This window comes from Polyodon spathula, unplaced genomic scaffold, assembly GCF_017654505.1.
Source record: "Polyodon spathula isolate WHYD16114869_AA unplaced genomic scaffold, ASM1765450v1 scaffolds_2803, whole genome shotgun sequence".
Classification (NCBI taxonomy): Eukaryota; Metazoa; Chordata; class Actinopteri; order Acipenseriformes; family Polyodontidae; genus Polyodon; species Polyodon spathula.
This window is the reverse complement of record NW_024474270.1, coordinates 1-14,940: the sequence shown is the minus strand read 5'-3', so window position 1 is coordinate 14,940 and position 14,940 is coordinate 1. Positions and strand designations below refer to the sequence as shown.

The window sequence follows — 14,940 nt, the reverse complement described above, 5'->3', positions numbered from 1 at the left end:
AATACATTTAAACACCTGCAGTCTATTCGAAGATAAATCTGGAAATTAAAAACATGTATACAAAATTCTGAAAATAGTGTGCATCATTTGCATGTCCCAAAATTAACAATTAAATATATAGGCTAAATAAACAAATTTAAAAAACTGCTTTTGAACACAATGAGGTGACTTGCCTGACGCGTGCCCCCTGTTGCCATGGCTACACCCCGTAGCATGCGGACAGCCTCTCTTTGAGCAGGGGAGGGAACTGCTCCGAGAACTGCTGCCAGTTCTCCTCGCCCACCTGGTCTTTGAACCCGTGGAGGATCTGAGGAGGGAAGCAGGAGGGACAGCTCGGTTAAAGGGCTGGTACTGGTGAAGCGCGTCCATTTTAGATGGGCTTGGAGTGGAAGACTCCTATTGCATTGTAGTTTCACCTATTCCAGGCTTTGAGCTCAATTAGCCACAGTGTCAACAGGCCCAGGTGTGCCTTATTGAACTCATAGTAGAACTACAAATGGATCAAACTGCAATGCAATGGGAGTCTTGTATTCACCCTTGCAATGCACCAATGTCCCAGTACGGCAGGGATCGCGATACACATGCTGGTCCTGATGTGCTGCTTGTGTGATGCATGTTAAGATTGAATGGTCATTTATGATGCACCATTTTGTTAAAAGAAACAAGTTAAAAATGGGCAGTGTTATTCATACCAAATACAACACACACTAATTCTTCAATCAAACCACTCTACAGTGTGGTGGTGTCAGGATGAGGGGTCCTAAAAATCTGTTTGACTAAATAAACACAAAACCTGGTCTACCAGGTCTGCTTCTAATTTTTATATATAGAAAAAAATCTGTGTATATATAAGTGCCTTCTCGCACCTCCACACAAAATCAGACGAGAATACAAATCCACAACTTGCTGTTCAGAATTCGAATGTCTATGCTGTCGTTCATCATATTGTGTGTGTGGTGACTGAGAAGAAACACCTACAAAATGTAATTTATTGCCATGCGGCAATATTGCATGGAGTTAATACTTTACAAAAAATATGCAGCCTGATCAAATAAATTTAACAAAAAAATAAATGTATATTAGTGTGATTCTACAGTGTGGGGGTGTCAGGATATGGGGTCTTAATAGAATCTACCAGCTGTCTCACCTTGCAGAACATGTCCCTCAAGTCATCCTTTGGAGTCACCCAGGAAGCTACAGCATCGCAGAAGAAAATGAAGTCCTGGAAACCAAAGCGATAAAAATTAAGAGCCTGGCTCCATAACATTTACGCCTGTGAAGCCAGCTAGTGACATCCCTAATCCAGGAATCCCGAGGATCTTACTAACCTGCACCACACCTCCAGGATTCACTCCAATCATCATACAGATTCCTCGGAACGCTGAATCCTTTTCTTCATTGTCACGGATATTCCTTAAGGACGTGCACCTGGGGAGAGAGGAGGAAATTAATAAGAACATCAGGTTATCATAACCCTGGTTCCCTGGAATAGAAATGTAACCATTACCAAGGCTCTCTCGCTAAACTGGACATGCTTGGATACATGAGTTGTCCGATTTAAAAAAATAAAACCCTAATACATCTGTACAGTACGCCTATGCAAAAATCCAATGAAAACCTGCAGTGCACTTTTTTCACTTTAGCCTAACAGTAACAGTTATGCTGCTGATTTTACACACTACTGAACAAATAATTTAAATTTACATCGAAAATGACAGTATTCAGTACTGAGTTTGTTGAACCAGAATGTCTTCATCTTGACAATGTGGGGAAGCTATAAAAAGGCCAACAAAATGCTCGGATATATTGTGAAAAGTGTTGAATTTAAATCAAGGGAAGTAATGTTAAAAACTGTACAATGCATTATTAAGACCTCATCTAGATTATTGTGTTCAGTTCTGGTCACCTCGCTACAAAAAGGACATTGCTGCTCTAGAAAGAAAGCAAAGAATGCTATCTGGATCAGACAGTATGAATACAAACAGCATCACAGTACAGTCAAGTTTTCATGGTGTCCATCACTTCCAGACATTTAAACCAATAGGGTACCACATTCATTTTATTGCAGAATTTTTTTTTGCTTTTGTTTTAATACAGTACGATACAAATTACACTTTTTCCAGTTCACTTAAAATAAACATTCCAAGAATTCATTTCAATTCTGAAAGTATATTTTAAAACACTGAAAACCCAGGCATGGAAATAAGACCCCAAATGCATAGCAGTTTTACCATTCCAGGTTTTAGTAGGCGTTTGATCGCCCCAATGTATAGGTAACAAGGTCAGGTGTGTCTTACTAAACTCATAGTAAAACCAGGAATGGATTAAACTGCTATGCAATGGGAGCCTTGCTTCTATCACTGGTTAAACCTATGTTGGTCACTGCACTACCAGTCTATTTTAACCGTTTGAGTAGTACAAACATACCGGTACGTTCTGCAACTTGAAGCCTACAAAACCCCTGATCACATGACATTAACACTAGGTTTCTGTAACACCTTTTATTGGTCCCTTGCGCCCTCTGCCAGATATTGACTGAATTACATGTAATTATCCCAGTGCATTTTAGAACTCACTACTCAAAGGGTTAAATGTCCTTCAAGAACTGAACAAGCAAGGCAATTTCTGAGATACTTACCAAGGCCTGATGAACTGCTGCAGCATTGGTGCCACCTCCTGCGGACAAACGTACCCCAGCCGGCCGATAGTAATCGCTACAGACAGACAGAGGTCAGCAACCACAAAGTGAACTGTGCTTAAAAGCCTTCACATACAACTTGCTGTTGTAGGGGGGCAATTTCTAAATTAAATTTCACAATGTGAATTGGTTAAAACCATATCTAAAACGGGTAAAAATAAGACACCCATTGCATAGCAGTTTCACAGATCCCAGCTTGATTAGCCAGTGTATAGGTAAAAAGCTTAGGTGTATCTTAGTAAATTCATAATAAAACCATGACTGGGTCAAACTGCTATGCAATGGGAGGTATTTTCAGCCCAGTTGCCAATCTTGATTTGAACTACTTACTGAAAACTGCTTGTAAACATCACCCTTACAAGTTGGTTGAAAAGTTGTCAGGAAAAAAAAAAAGACTGAAAGTGTTCCATGGGCTATACTGCCAAACAATCATATTACATATTATATTTTGAGCATTCAGTGTAAAAATCTTAAAAGGCACAGAGCTTACTCATGCTGCATGATGTGTAGAGCGTTGTGATGTGTGTAACCAGTCTGATGGTGACACAGAACAAAACTACATGGCTAATTTTGCACAGCCAAGTGATCACTTTGGTGTACTGAGAAAGTACACTTAAAAAGCAAAGTCCTCACCTGTGTTTTCAAGTAATGTTTTGGGTGTGTTTGGTCTGTTGATTATCTCTACCAGATTATTCAACACAAGCTGAACATATGGCTGCATTTCTGCTCCTGTAAGGGAAGATAAATACAGAAGTTGGATATTTGGGTTGCCATCTCTAATTCGGAAGCTGAATCAGTGTCCAATTTGAAGGCTGTAAATCTGCGTTTAATAAAACAAGCCTGTGTACAAAGTTGTCTATCAAAGTTTTCAAAAAAACTGAATAAACAAAAGCAGACTTTGCTATATTTACATTATTTAGCTTTTTTATTCTCATTTTAAATTGATTCTCATGTACATTAGACCTTTACATCACTAACTGCTGTTGTATTTATTGTCATTCACTTATGCTTAATAAATGTCAATACCAAGTTTCACCACGACTAAATAAAAGGTGTTCCCAAAGAGTTCTCTTTTAAATTGCGACACACACACCAGTAAACGTGACCACATCGACCATTTTCCTTTTGCCAGAGATTTAAGTTGCAGGGGAACCAAAAAAATCAAAGCAGCAGCACCCACCCATCTGCATGCAGATCTCTCCGATGGCCCAGGTGGCATTGTTGCACACGGAGATAAACTCTGGGTTCAGGTTGGTGCCGAGGATGGGCATGAACTCCGCTAGTAAAAAGATACAGGGATCACAGGACAGTTAGGACACACATCTTAAAACATTATCCGCAGACATGGAGGAGTGAACTTCCATTGCTATGCTGACGATACCGAGCTATATTTGTCCCTAAAGTACCAGGAATTTCTTCTATCTGGGTGTTATTAGGTACTTGCCTTACAGTATTTTTTTAATGTTGAATTCAAATAAAACAAGAGGTTACGCTAGTGGGCTCACAGAACCAGGACTACATGAGCTTGACCCTTGCAGTCTCTCATCAAAACAAACTAGAAATTAAGAGTTTGTCATCTTTGATCCTGATTTATCATTGAGACTCATATTAGGGAAGTTAAAGTATATTTTTACCATTTCAGAAATATAGCCAAACTTGGACCAATTATTTACATATCTGATGCCAAGAGACAAATGCATGCCTATTTTTCATCTAGAATTGATTATTGTAATGCACTGTTTTCTAGTGTCCCAAAACGTGTGGTACCCCGCTTGCAGCTTGTTCAGAATACCGCCGCTACAATTCTGACCAAATTAGGAAAAGTTAACATATCACCCATGTTTTGGCCTCTTTACACTGGCTTCCTGTGCAGCATAGAATTGATTTTAAGATTTTGTTGTTAACTTACAAAGCCCTTAATGGATTTGCACCTAGTTATTTGCAGGAGTTACTGACCCTGTATTTTCCAAACCACACTCTGAGATCACAGGACGAGGGGCTGCTGGTTATTCCTAGGGTCAACAAAAGCAACATGGGGAGTAGGGCTTTTTCCTGTAGAGCTCCAAAAATATGGAATGCAATGCCTTCATTTGTCAGGGAAGCTGGGACCGTTACAGATTAAGTCAAGACTAAAAATGCACTTTTATAAAAATGGCTCATTGTGGGTTTTAATATAACTTTAAAATTGTTGATTTTGCATTGCATATACTGTTACTTAAATTCATTGTGGGTTTTAATATAACTTTAAAATTGTTGATTTTGTATTGTGTATACTGTTACTTAAATTTGTTATTTAAATGGTCTGTGGCAGCTGTATGAGTGGCTTGCTATACAAAAGTATTGTGATTTGTTCTTTTTTTCTGCTATGTACAGTGATTTGCGATACTCCTGTATAAATAGCGCTATATAAATTGAATAAGTAAACAAATTGCATAACTAAATAAGTAAAAAAAATGTAAATAAACCTCTCTATACACAAGTTAAACAGCCTCTACCCGCTTGGTAAGTTTGAGTTGTTTATTTAGCGCCCTAAGGATCAGACAGTATGAATACAAACAGCATCACAGTACAGTCATGTTTTCATGGTGTCCATCACTTCCAGAGTGCCTCTCTCATTCAACCTAAATTGGAATAGTATTCTGCACAGTCGTGTTCCAGTCATTTCAAATAACTTATTTATTATTTACAGTATCATAGCCTCCCCCAAAAAAAATTGTAAGATACGAATGCCATGTGAGAAACATTCCAATCCGATTTTCATCTGGAAGTTATTTGTGATAAAAAAATGAAGGTGATTTACTAAGCAACTTGTCACTGATCAAATTAATTCACTTCTTGAGAAACCCCTCCTTGTCCCTCCCTAACACCTGCAACCCACTCCTTACACTTGGCCTGGCCACTCACCTATGCAGGGTTTCACATGGGGGAAGCAGGCCTTGGTAAGATCGCCCAGCAGTGCAAACGAACTCTGACGGACCTCCGGCATTGTGTCCTGAGAGATTGGAATTAAACACATACACTGAACTGACAGTCTGGGAGGTCATGTGTCCTGCCTTGTATCACTATACAAGCCATGAGTCTGGGTTACAAAAGTAGACTTTACTGATACAGATCACAACAGGCAATGAAACACAAACTGGCACAATATACACATATTACACACACTATAAACCTTGACTTACAGACCCATACAAGCTTGCTTAACACTAGAACAATCAAGGCAGTCATTGACAGCTATTGGGATTTAAATTTTAATTGCGGTGCTTGTATTTAAGATACGGAGTTGTGCTTTCCTAAATATGGAACAATTACCCTGACAAAGATAAAATACTGTCAGACCTATTCCGACCAGGAGCGGTCAAATTGACTGATTAATACAAATGTTTTATATGGATCAGTCAGGACTTGCAGCCATGTACTGAAGTTTGATTAGATCAGTCAGCATTGCTCAAGGGAGGGGTCTGTCGACTTTGTTTCAATGAGCCTCCTGATCGCCCATCACGGCGCCAGGCTGTTTGCCTGCATCGGTTACTAAGTCACTCGTTTTTCTAAGAAAAACATTATTTCCCCAATACACATTGCAAATGGATCGCTGAGGACGCAGGACAGCAAAGGTGTTTGGAATTAGTCCAATTTTACCCAACAAGATTCTGATGCATCAAAGACAGACAATGACGAATCTGGCTCTGAATCTTCCAGCCGCAGTGACCGCAGGATGATCCCTGGTCAATGCCCTTGGAGGAATTAGAAGCTTTCATTGCACTAGTATATGCCTGTGGAGTATTTGGTGCAGAAGCCTGGGTTACTGCTGATAGCAGTGCCAAATGCAAAAACAGTCTGTGGGAAGTGTACTACACATTTTCAAAAGCACAGGACCTGTGTAATTGGTGTCAGCACTTCGACTAAACGATTGTAAATGAAGCCCAATCTGTTCAAATGTTTATTTATTCATGTCATTTAGATGATAGTATGTATATAAATGCATAGCTTCAGTTGCGTATATGCGCTTTGTTATACAGGCAATCTAAAACCTGTTTATTTTTGATACTTATTTAAATAGTTTCAGTTGTACAGTTTTGTATGTATGATATACCTGTATATACACAATTTATTTTCAAACATTTGAGGTTGCGTATTATTTGATATGTCTGTATATAAACACAGTATTCTGTTCAAATGTCTGTTTACAGTGTTTCAGTTGTGTAGATGATTTATACAACGTTCCTGAATAAAACGAAGACATTCAATTGTTTGTCCTTTCATTATAATATTTATGTTGTTTTTAACACGCCGGTCAAATTGACTGGTTATGGTTGTTCTAGGCATGTATATAAAATGCAGTCACTCTAATCAAAACAGCACGCCCTCACCACTCTGATGGGAACATAGAAAGAGGTCAGACATCACCTGTACCTGCATGCACTGGAAGAGCAGGGTCATGATGTTGCTGCGAGCCACCAGCTGCTCCACATGGCTCCCCAAGCCTTCCGCCAGCCCACTCAGCAGGTCAAGGGCCACAATCATGAAATCCTTGTCAGGGGCCTCATACTGGTCAGGGTGCTGGTTATACATCTGAACACACAGTGGGGGAAAGAGGAGAGAGAAAGAGGAGGCTATGAAGATTAACTATCATCCATTGCTATTAACACAACACAGAAATACTAAAATAAACTGAAGTCTCTCAGTCTTGAACAGTTGAAATGATTGTCATTGAATTTATTAAGTTACATCATTTCAAGTACCATTTGTGCAGAATTAGAGAGCAGCTGTGCAGTGCTTTCGGTCCCGTATCACCAGGGAACATAACCTTAGTTCCACAATGTATTGAATGTAAGGAAGTATAACTTCTACAGAGTGAAGAAAGACTTGGTCAAAAACAGACTTAGTGGATTTTATGCACTGAAGCACTATGCTAGATTATTTTCCTAAAAAAAAAAAAGATTCAACTGTAGGATACAAAATCACGTTAACACATTTAATTTACATACTGGAAAATTCTGTAACTCCAAAAAAACAAACAAAAAACACAAAAATGGCTCCCTTATATCACGGTTTGATGCACTACAACACTGTGGATGAGACAGCATGCAGTACGTTTGTGTTAAAAACTGAATAAATATTGAATAAATAACCTCTTGGAAAACATTAAAAACACCAAAACTATAAACACCCTTTTCCAATTAATAATGACTAAATTAAAGTCACTCACCATGGCCTGAGCCAGGGTCTTCTGCACCAGGGTGACACAGCGCTGATACACAGGCTCACAGTAGGGCAGGAACCCACTCTGCAAGGCAGTGGCAACTGAAGATAGACACTGCAAAACAGATTGAGACACGCACAAACACACATGGTTATTATTCAGCAAGAACATTAGTAAAGTTCTCTTATTCTAATGCCTCCTTTCTGCCACAAATAAAAACGGTTTAAGTTTTCGGTGTAGCCTGCTGTGCTTTTTCAGCCGATACACTGACGCCTAATAATAAAAGAAATCAAAACTATAAAAAAAAAGCAGCACTACATATAATTCATCTTCAACATCACGCTATTCGTCCATTAATTTCTTTTTAAATGCAGTTAAGAAAGTATTCCTTAATGTAAGGCAGACCAAACAAACAAGCACCAGCTCAGCATATTTTGAGTGTTGCATGTGATGCTGCAGATTCACTTCGCTTAAAGGTTCGAGTACGCCTGCTTGAAACCAGGTATTTCATGATTATCTATGCTTTTAACTGTATAAACTTGTCTATAAACACTTAATATTTAATTGTGATAAGTGTACTTATATAAGCTGACAATCATAAGTGAATTGCATTTCAATGAAATGGTCACCCAAAGCAAGGAGATTTCAGTCTGAAGCCCAAGTCAGTTAAGTCTGAAATGTGTATAACATGGTGTTAGAACACGGCCTAACTATAAAAGTGTCTGTTAGATGTTCTGAGTTAACTAGCATGTTACCTAATTAACCTTTTTTCACCAATTAGTTAACAGGTGAGGGGTCCATTATTATTATAAATATAGGTAGCACAGGCACAAGTTTGTCATTCCTGAATGTAAGGGAGCAGAAAATGGCAAAATACGCTCAGTTAAGCAAAGAAAAAAGAAAGTCTGTAACTGCTTTAAGAAATTAAGGTCAATCTAAGACAAATCGCAAGAGCTTTGCAAGTGTCTAACTGCTGTGGCCAAGACCAAACGATTTGAAAAAACTGGCACTCATGAGGACCGAACAAGGCCAGGCATGCCAAGGGTGACCTCAGAATCGGAGAACAAGTTCATTCGAGTCACAAGTCTGCGAAACCGGCGATTAACTCCCCCCGAAATACAAGCTCAGCTAAATGCTACTAGAAGTAGATATTTCAACATCAACTGTTCAGAGGAGATTGCGTGAAGCTGGCCTAACCGGAAGAATTGCTGCAAAGAAACCATTGTAAAGAGTGCAGAATAAGAGGAAGAGACTTGCCTGGGCCAAAAAACACAGAAACTGGATGTTTGAGGAGTGGAAGTCGGTCTTATGGACCGACGAGTCAAAATTTGAAATATCTGGGTCCAACCGCAGAGTACTTGTAGGACGCAGAGAGGGTGAGCACATGAGTTCTGCATGTGTGGTTCCCACTGTCAAGCATGGAGGAGGCAGTGTCATGGTTTGGGGTTGCTTTGCTGGTGACAGAGTTGTTGATCTTTATCAAGTCCATGGCAAGCTCAACCAGCATGGCTATCATAGCATACTTCAGAGGCATGCCATTCCATCAGGATTATGGCTAGTTGGGCAGTCCTTCATTTTTCAGCAAGATAACAACCCACCACACCTCAAAGTTGTGCAAGAACTATCTGGCGAAGAAGGAAAGTGAAGGACAACTCAATCTAATGACCTGGCCTGCCCAGTCTCTAGACCTCAATCCCATAGAACTTGTAAGGGACAAACTGGACAGAAGAGTCAAAGCAAAGCTACCCACAAGTGCCCTACATCTCTGGGAACTGCTGCAGAAGAGCTGGGAAGACATGTCGGGTGATTTCCTGTTTAAACTTGTTAACCGAACGCCTCGTGTTTATGAAGCTGTTAAGGCAAAGGGTGGTTATTTTGAGGAATCCAAGATTTAGACAATTTTTTTGAACATTGCTTTGATACTCCTTATGTTTTGTATATGGTAACACGTGTTTTCATTTTCAAGTATTTACAGAAACTTATATGACGTAAAACATTGTCAACTATGAAAAAAAACCTAGATTCCAGAAAGTATACTCAAACTTTTGACTGGTAATAAATAAATATATATATATATATATATATATTTATTCAATAGAAAGTCCCACAACACTGTGGAGCGCTCTGCCTATTGAACGCACCCTAGGAATGGATCAAGCTGCTATTCAATGGGGGTCTTATTTCCATCCCTGTACTATACAGACAAATGCCAATTTACTCAAATTTAAGTTGAACTTTGACCGAAATAAAGTTCAAATTTGGGGGGAGCAACTTGGATTGAGTACGGTAGGAGCCCAATTTACATTTGTGCATCTTAATTATTCTAGCGTACTGAAACAAGAGCTACTGTACACAGTAATGCTCGACCACTACATTAATTACAGCACCAGTATATTAAAATGGCTACACAGAGAACTTCATACTAATTTTATGATGCAGCTTTTAAAAGAAAAGTAATCTTGTTTGCTGGAGGGAAGTCGTGCAGCAGAACGTACATTTGGGGCATCTGAGATTTTTGCTTGTGAACTTGACAGAGAAAGTCACATTGGCCAAATTAAATATGAAAAGAAAAGCAAAACAAACAAAAAGTTAAAAGGTAATTGACCCTTTTCCCACTACCATAAACCGCAAGGACTGATGTTCAATACTTTAATTACCGCACTGTGCATATTATTTTCCCACTTGTAATATAGCTACTTACTAGAAATGAAAAGTTAATTTGACCCTTTATTGCCCCCACCCACCCCACTAAGTTAAACGGCCATTGCATTCTGGGTCTTTTTGGTCTCGGAATTTGGGAATGCGACTTGAACTCAGGGGCTACAAACTTGAGTAAATACAGCATTTAAGAATCTGCTAAGAAACAAAAAATATATATGTATTGTTCTGATCGTGAGGAGATAGACTTGGTCAATTCTAGCACTCAAACACCTTTCATATAAACTTTGTAGACTGATAATGTATTTTAATATTAACTATCAGGGGACATGGCCAAATGTATAGTAATAAACTTCCTCCTTTTACACAAATGTAGGCTCACCTCTAACAGAGGGAAAAGATCTTTATCCTCATCCTTCAGCTCGTTCCATTTCTGAATCAGAGGGGGCATCAGCTTCTGTATGTATTCCTGTAAAGGGGGGTTAAAGGGACCTATCAGAATAGCTACACGGGAGGATTAATGAAAATAACTCTTACAGTCTCTGGATCAGACAGTATGAATACAAACAGCATCACAATACAATCATGTTTTCATGGTGTGCATCATTTCCAGAGTTTGTAAATGCACCAGGAATCTAACAGGAGGCCAATTTCTTTAACTATTTTTTTAAAACTAGCACGATAAATCCAGCATGCAAGGTAAAACTAATATAAGAGTATTTTTGGATGAAGGATGTAAAGCAAATGGATTTAGAATTCATATAATCATTACTTTGCCGCAGTATTTATTTCAAATTTTACACTAATTTCCTCGCAAACCATTCAATTGAAGCAGTTACAGTGCTACAGACATTTACAAAATGCATTTACTTTTAAACATTTAACCCTTTAAAGCCTTATAATGGATGCAGTGCTCACTGTTTGTTTAATTATCTGACTCTCATCAAAATTCAATATTAAAAATAGTGAATTCGTGAAAGGCCCTTATACAGGTACAACGTGCTTGCCCAAGAGTGAATTAACAATCTAACTGCCTGGTGTGTGCGGACTCACCGGCTGGTTCAGGTGGTGCCCAACAGAGTCTGCCAGTGTGCCAATAGCGTCATACAGGATGAGCAGGTTCTTGTGCTGGTACTTTCCAAAGGCAAACACCAGCGTGTCCAGGATATAGCTCAGGTAGGGAACCAGCTCTGTGCAGGCCTCCTCTTCCAGTGTTGCAAAGGCACTGTGCACACAGAGAGAGAGAGAGAGGCAGGTTTAATTTTGCCTTTTCCATGCACACTTAACATTGCACAAATGTAGTTTCGTAGCCTCAATGTTGCAGTGAATCAGAAGTTTACTGACAAGATAACTGACAATCCATTTGCCAATAATGTGGACGCTGCTCTGGCAATTTGCAGGGTCAATAGCCACAGGCTCAATGGGTTGGGATTCCATAAGGTCCCCCACACCTGACTGAACAGGTCACAGCCGCTCGGGACCTGCATGAGGGCTGAAAACCAGAAGGGGGCTACTAAGAGCACCTTGGCCCGGTCCTGCCTGGTTTTCTCCAGACACACCAGGAGCATGGCAAGTGGTGGGAAGGTATACAACAGTTGCCTCTAATCGACAGTGGGTCGATTCTTGGGAGGCAAAGATCTCTCTCTGCTCTTCCAAATCTCTCCCAAAACAGGCTCACCATGGGAGCTCTCCTTGAGAGAAGGTCTGCTACCCAGTTTGTCACCAGCAGTGAGAGCAGGTTCTCTCCACAGCAAAAGCTTGTGGGCCACACAATGGAGATAGAGACCTGAGGCCACACTGGTGGTTTATGTAAGCTGGTGGTTTACGTTGGTGTTGTTTGGTCTGTGACGACCTCCCTTCTGGTGACACTGCCCAGCGCTACACCGAGGCGCAGATGGGCAGGCTGTTTCCACTAAGAAAGCGCCTTTAAACAGTGATGAGACAATACAGGCTGAAAAACCTGTTGAACCAGGCCTGCAGAGGGCATATGAGCAGGAGACCCAAAAGGTAGGGTCTGTGAAGCTGCTGCCATCAAGCCCAGAAGTTTCTGGAACGTCACTGCCTGAGTGCTCTGTTGAGCTGAAATAGCTCTAAACTGGCAGCTATTCTCTGCACTCGAGTCTAAGCACACTCCTAGATAGATTTGGGTAACACCAACACAAATATACATGTATATATTGATTACACTATTTTCTACACGGTAGAACAGTCTATACAGGCAGTACAGATGAATCTGCAGACTGTATTTGATATACAGCAAAAACAATTAAGATTACTGAATGTATCTAAAACAAAACAATGCTTTTCTGTTCTAATAGGATTAGAAATCTGTCCTGGATTATTGTTACATTGCATGGAGAGATTAAGAGTTTCTTCTATAAATACTTCGGAATACAGATTGCTTACGTTTAACTATCATACTAAACTTTTTTCCCCCTCAGTCTAGCAGACTGATAAGTTAGTGACTGCTACTATTCTTCTCATCCTAGATTATGTCTTTAGAAAAATTGTATGCAATATATAAAATTCATGCTAGAGATTTGTTCTAGATTGTTCCTCTGACACACCATTGTCACATGTATATAAAACTAGGCTGGTTCTCATTAACAAATTGTAGGCTTTTTCACTGGTACCGTTTTGTTTAAGGTTCTTGGAGGTTTGGTACCTCCTTATCTGAATGTTCTGGTGTACAGGATTAATGCTGGCTATAGTTTTGCGCTCAAGATTGTTAGTTTGGCAGTCCCAAGGGTTCCCACATGTTTGGGAGAACTACCTTTCACCTATCAGCTCCCAAAAGCAAGGAACTCTTACTTGTAGAATTGATTATTGCAATGCACTTTTTGTCAGATGTCCCATAAAGTGTGGTACTCAGTTTACAGCTTGTTCAGAATACTGCTGCTAGAATTCTGACTAAAACCAGGACAAGTGAACATATTACCCGTTTTGGCCTCTTTACACTGGCTCCCTGTGCAGTACAGAATTGATTTTAAGATTTTGCGGTTAACTTACAAGGCCCTGAATGGATTAGCACCTAGTTATTTGCAGGAGTTACTGACCCCGTAACTTCCAAACCACACTCTTGAGATCACAGGATGCAGAGCTGCTGGTTATTCCGAGGGTCAACAAAAGCAACACGGGAGGTAGGACTTTAGCAGTAGAGCTTCCGAAATAATGGAATGCTCTGCCTTCGTTTGTCAGGGAAGCTGAGGCCATTACAGTTTTCAAGTCAAGACTAAAACGCACTTATAAAATGGCTTTATCTTAGCAGGTTTTAATGTAACTTTAAAATTGCTGCTTTTGTATTGGGTATACTGTTATTTAAATCTGTTATTTAAATGGTCTGGTTGTGGCAGTTGTATGTGTGACATGCTATACAAATGTATTGTGGTTTGTTCTTTTTCTTCTGTGTGCTGTATGGTGCTTTGAAATACCTTTGTATAAAAAGTGCTACATAAATGCAATAAATAAAAAAAAAAATCACACTTATAGTATGAAGATTGAATTTGACAATCTCCTTTTCTGGCTATAAAGATCATATTTGGGAATTGCTTAGAGCCTCTTGCCATTGTTTTTTCTTTAGTCCAGGACTTCTCAAACCCGGTCCTGGGGACCCCGTGACTGCTGGTTTTCGTTCCAACCGAGCTCTCAATTACTTAACTACACCCTTAATTGAACTGTTAATTTGCTTAATTAGACCTTTTTACTTGTTTTCAGCTCTTGAACAATTGCATATTTCAAGTTAGCTATAACGTTTGATAAGTAACTTGAACTGCAACTGTTTAAGAGCTGGAAACAAGTAAAAAGGTCTAATTAACCAAATTATCAGTTCAAGGGTTTGAGAAGCCCTGCTTTAGTCCACCTTCGCAGAGATCACGTGTTTATCACGTATTTATGTTGTTCTTTTGTAGGGTGTTGACCAAGTTTGAAGCACACATGTATTTATTGCGTTGCTTGTATTTGTCTTACTGTCTAACAGGACCCCTTTGTAAATGAGGCCTCGGTCTCAGTCTCAATGGGTAAATCTTCTGTATAAATAAATACATTAAAAATCTGCCTCTTCTTGACCTCACCCCCTTATCAGGGTTCCCCTTCGCACTGACCTGCACGCTGCCTCCTGCACTCTCTTGTTGCCATCCAGGATCCTCTTGAGCAGCTCTGTCATCAGGGGCTTGAGGTAACCGTCCGGTGGCTGGCTGACCACCCAGTGTGCGTAGCGGCTGAGCGTCCAGCACGCGATGGAGCGCACCAGGGCCTTCTTATCAGAGAGGCATTGGATCAGGTGAGGGATCAGCTCCGGCAGGAAGGGCACCATGCCCTGCATACAGCCTGCAACACAGGCAAAGAGAATATAAGGAGACAACTGCTTTAACCACCAGCCATC

General features: G+C 40.0%; 1 protein-coding gene and 3 non-coding genes across 4 annotated transcripts; all 4 read right to left on the bottom strand.

The window, feature by feature from the left end:
• Window positions 1–154: 154 nt before the first annotated feature.
• On the bottom strand, window positions 155–14,907 carry LOC121310901 (transportin-2; the record flags this gene model as incomplete). Its single annotated transcript, XM_041243815.1, has 12 exons — window positions 155–307; window positions 1,148–1,222; window positions 1,329–1,428; window positions 2,639–2,714; window positions 3,332–3,427; window positions 3,879–3,977; window positions 5,603–5,690; window positions 7,112–7,270; window positions 7,908–8,015; window positions 10,942–11,028; window positions 11,613–11,784; window positions 14,660–14,907. Coding segments are annotated over 12 exons (1,416 nt in total), but the record flags the coding sequence as incomplete, so codon positions are not given.
• On the bottom strand, window positions 1,958–2,028 carry LOC121310902. The gene has a single exon (XR_005948961.1). It is a non-coding gene; the product is annotated as a small nucleolar RNA SNORD41 (small nucleolar RNA).
• Window positions 5,230–5,300, bottom strand: LOC121310903. The gene has a single exon (XR_005948962.1). It is a non-coding gene; the product is annotated as a small nucleolar RNA SNORD41 (small nucleolar RNA).
• On the bottom strand, window positions 11,102–11,172 carry LOC121310904. The gene has a single exon (XR_005948963.1). It is a non-coding gene; the product is annotated as a small nucleolar RNA SNORD41 (small nucleolar RNA).
• Window positions 14,908–14,940: the final 33 nt, after the last annotated feature.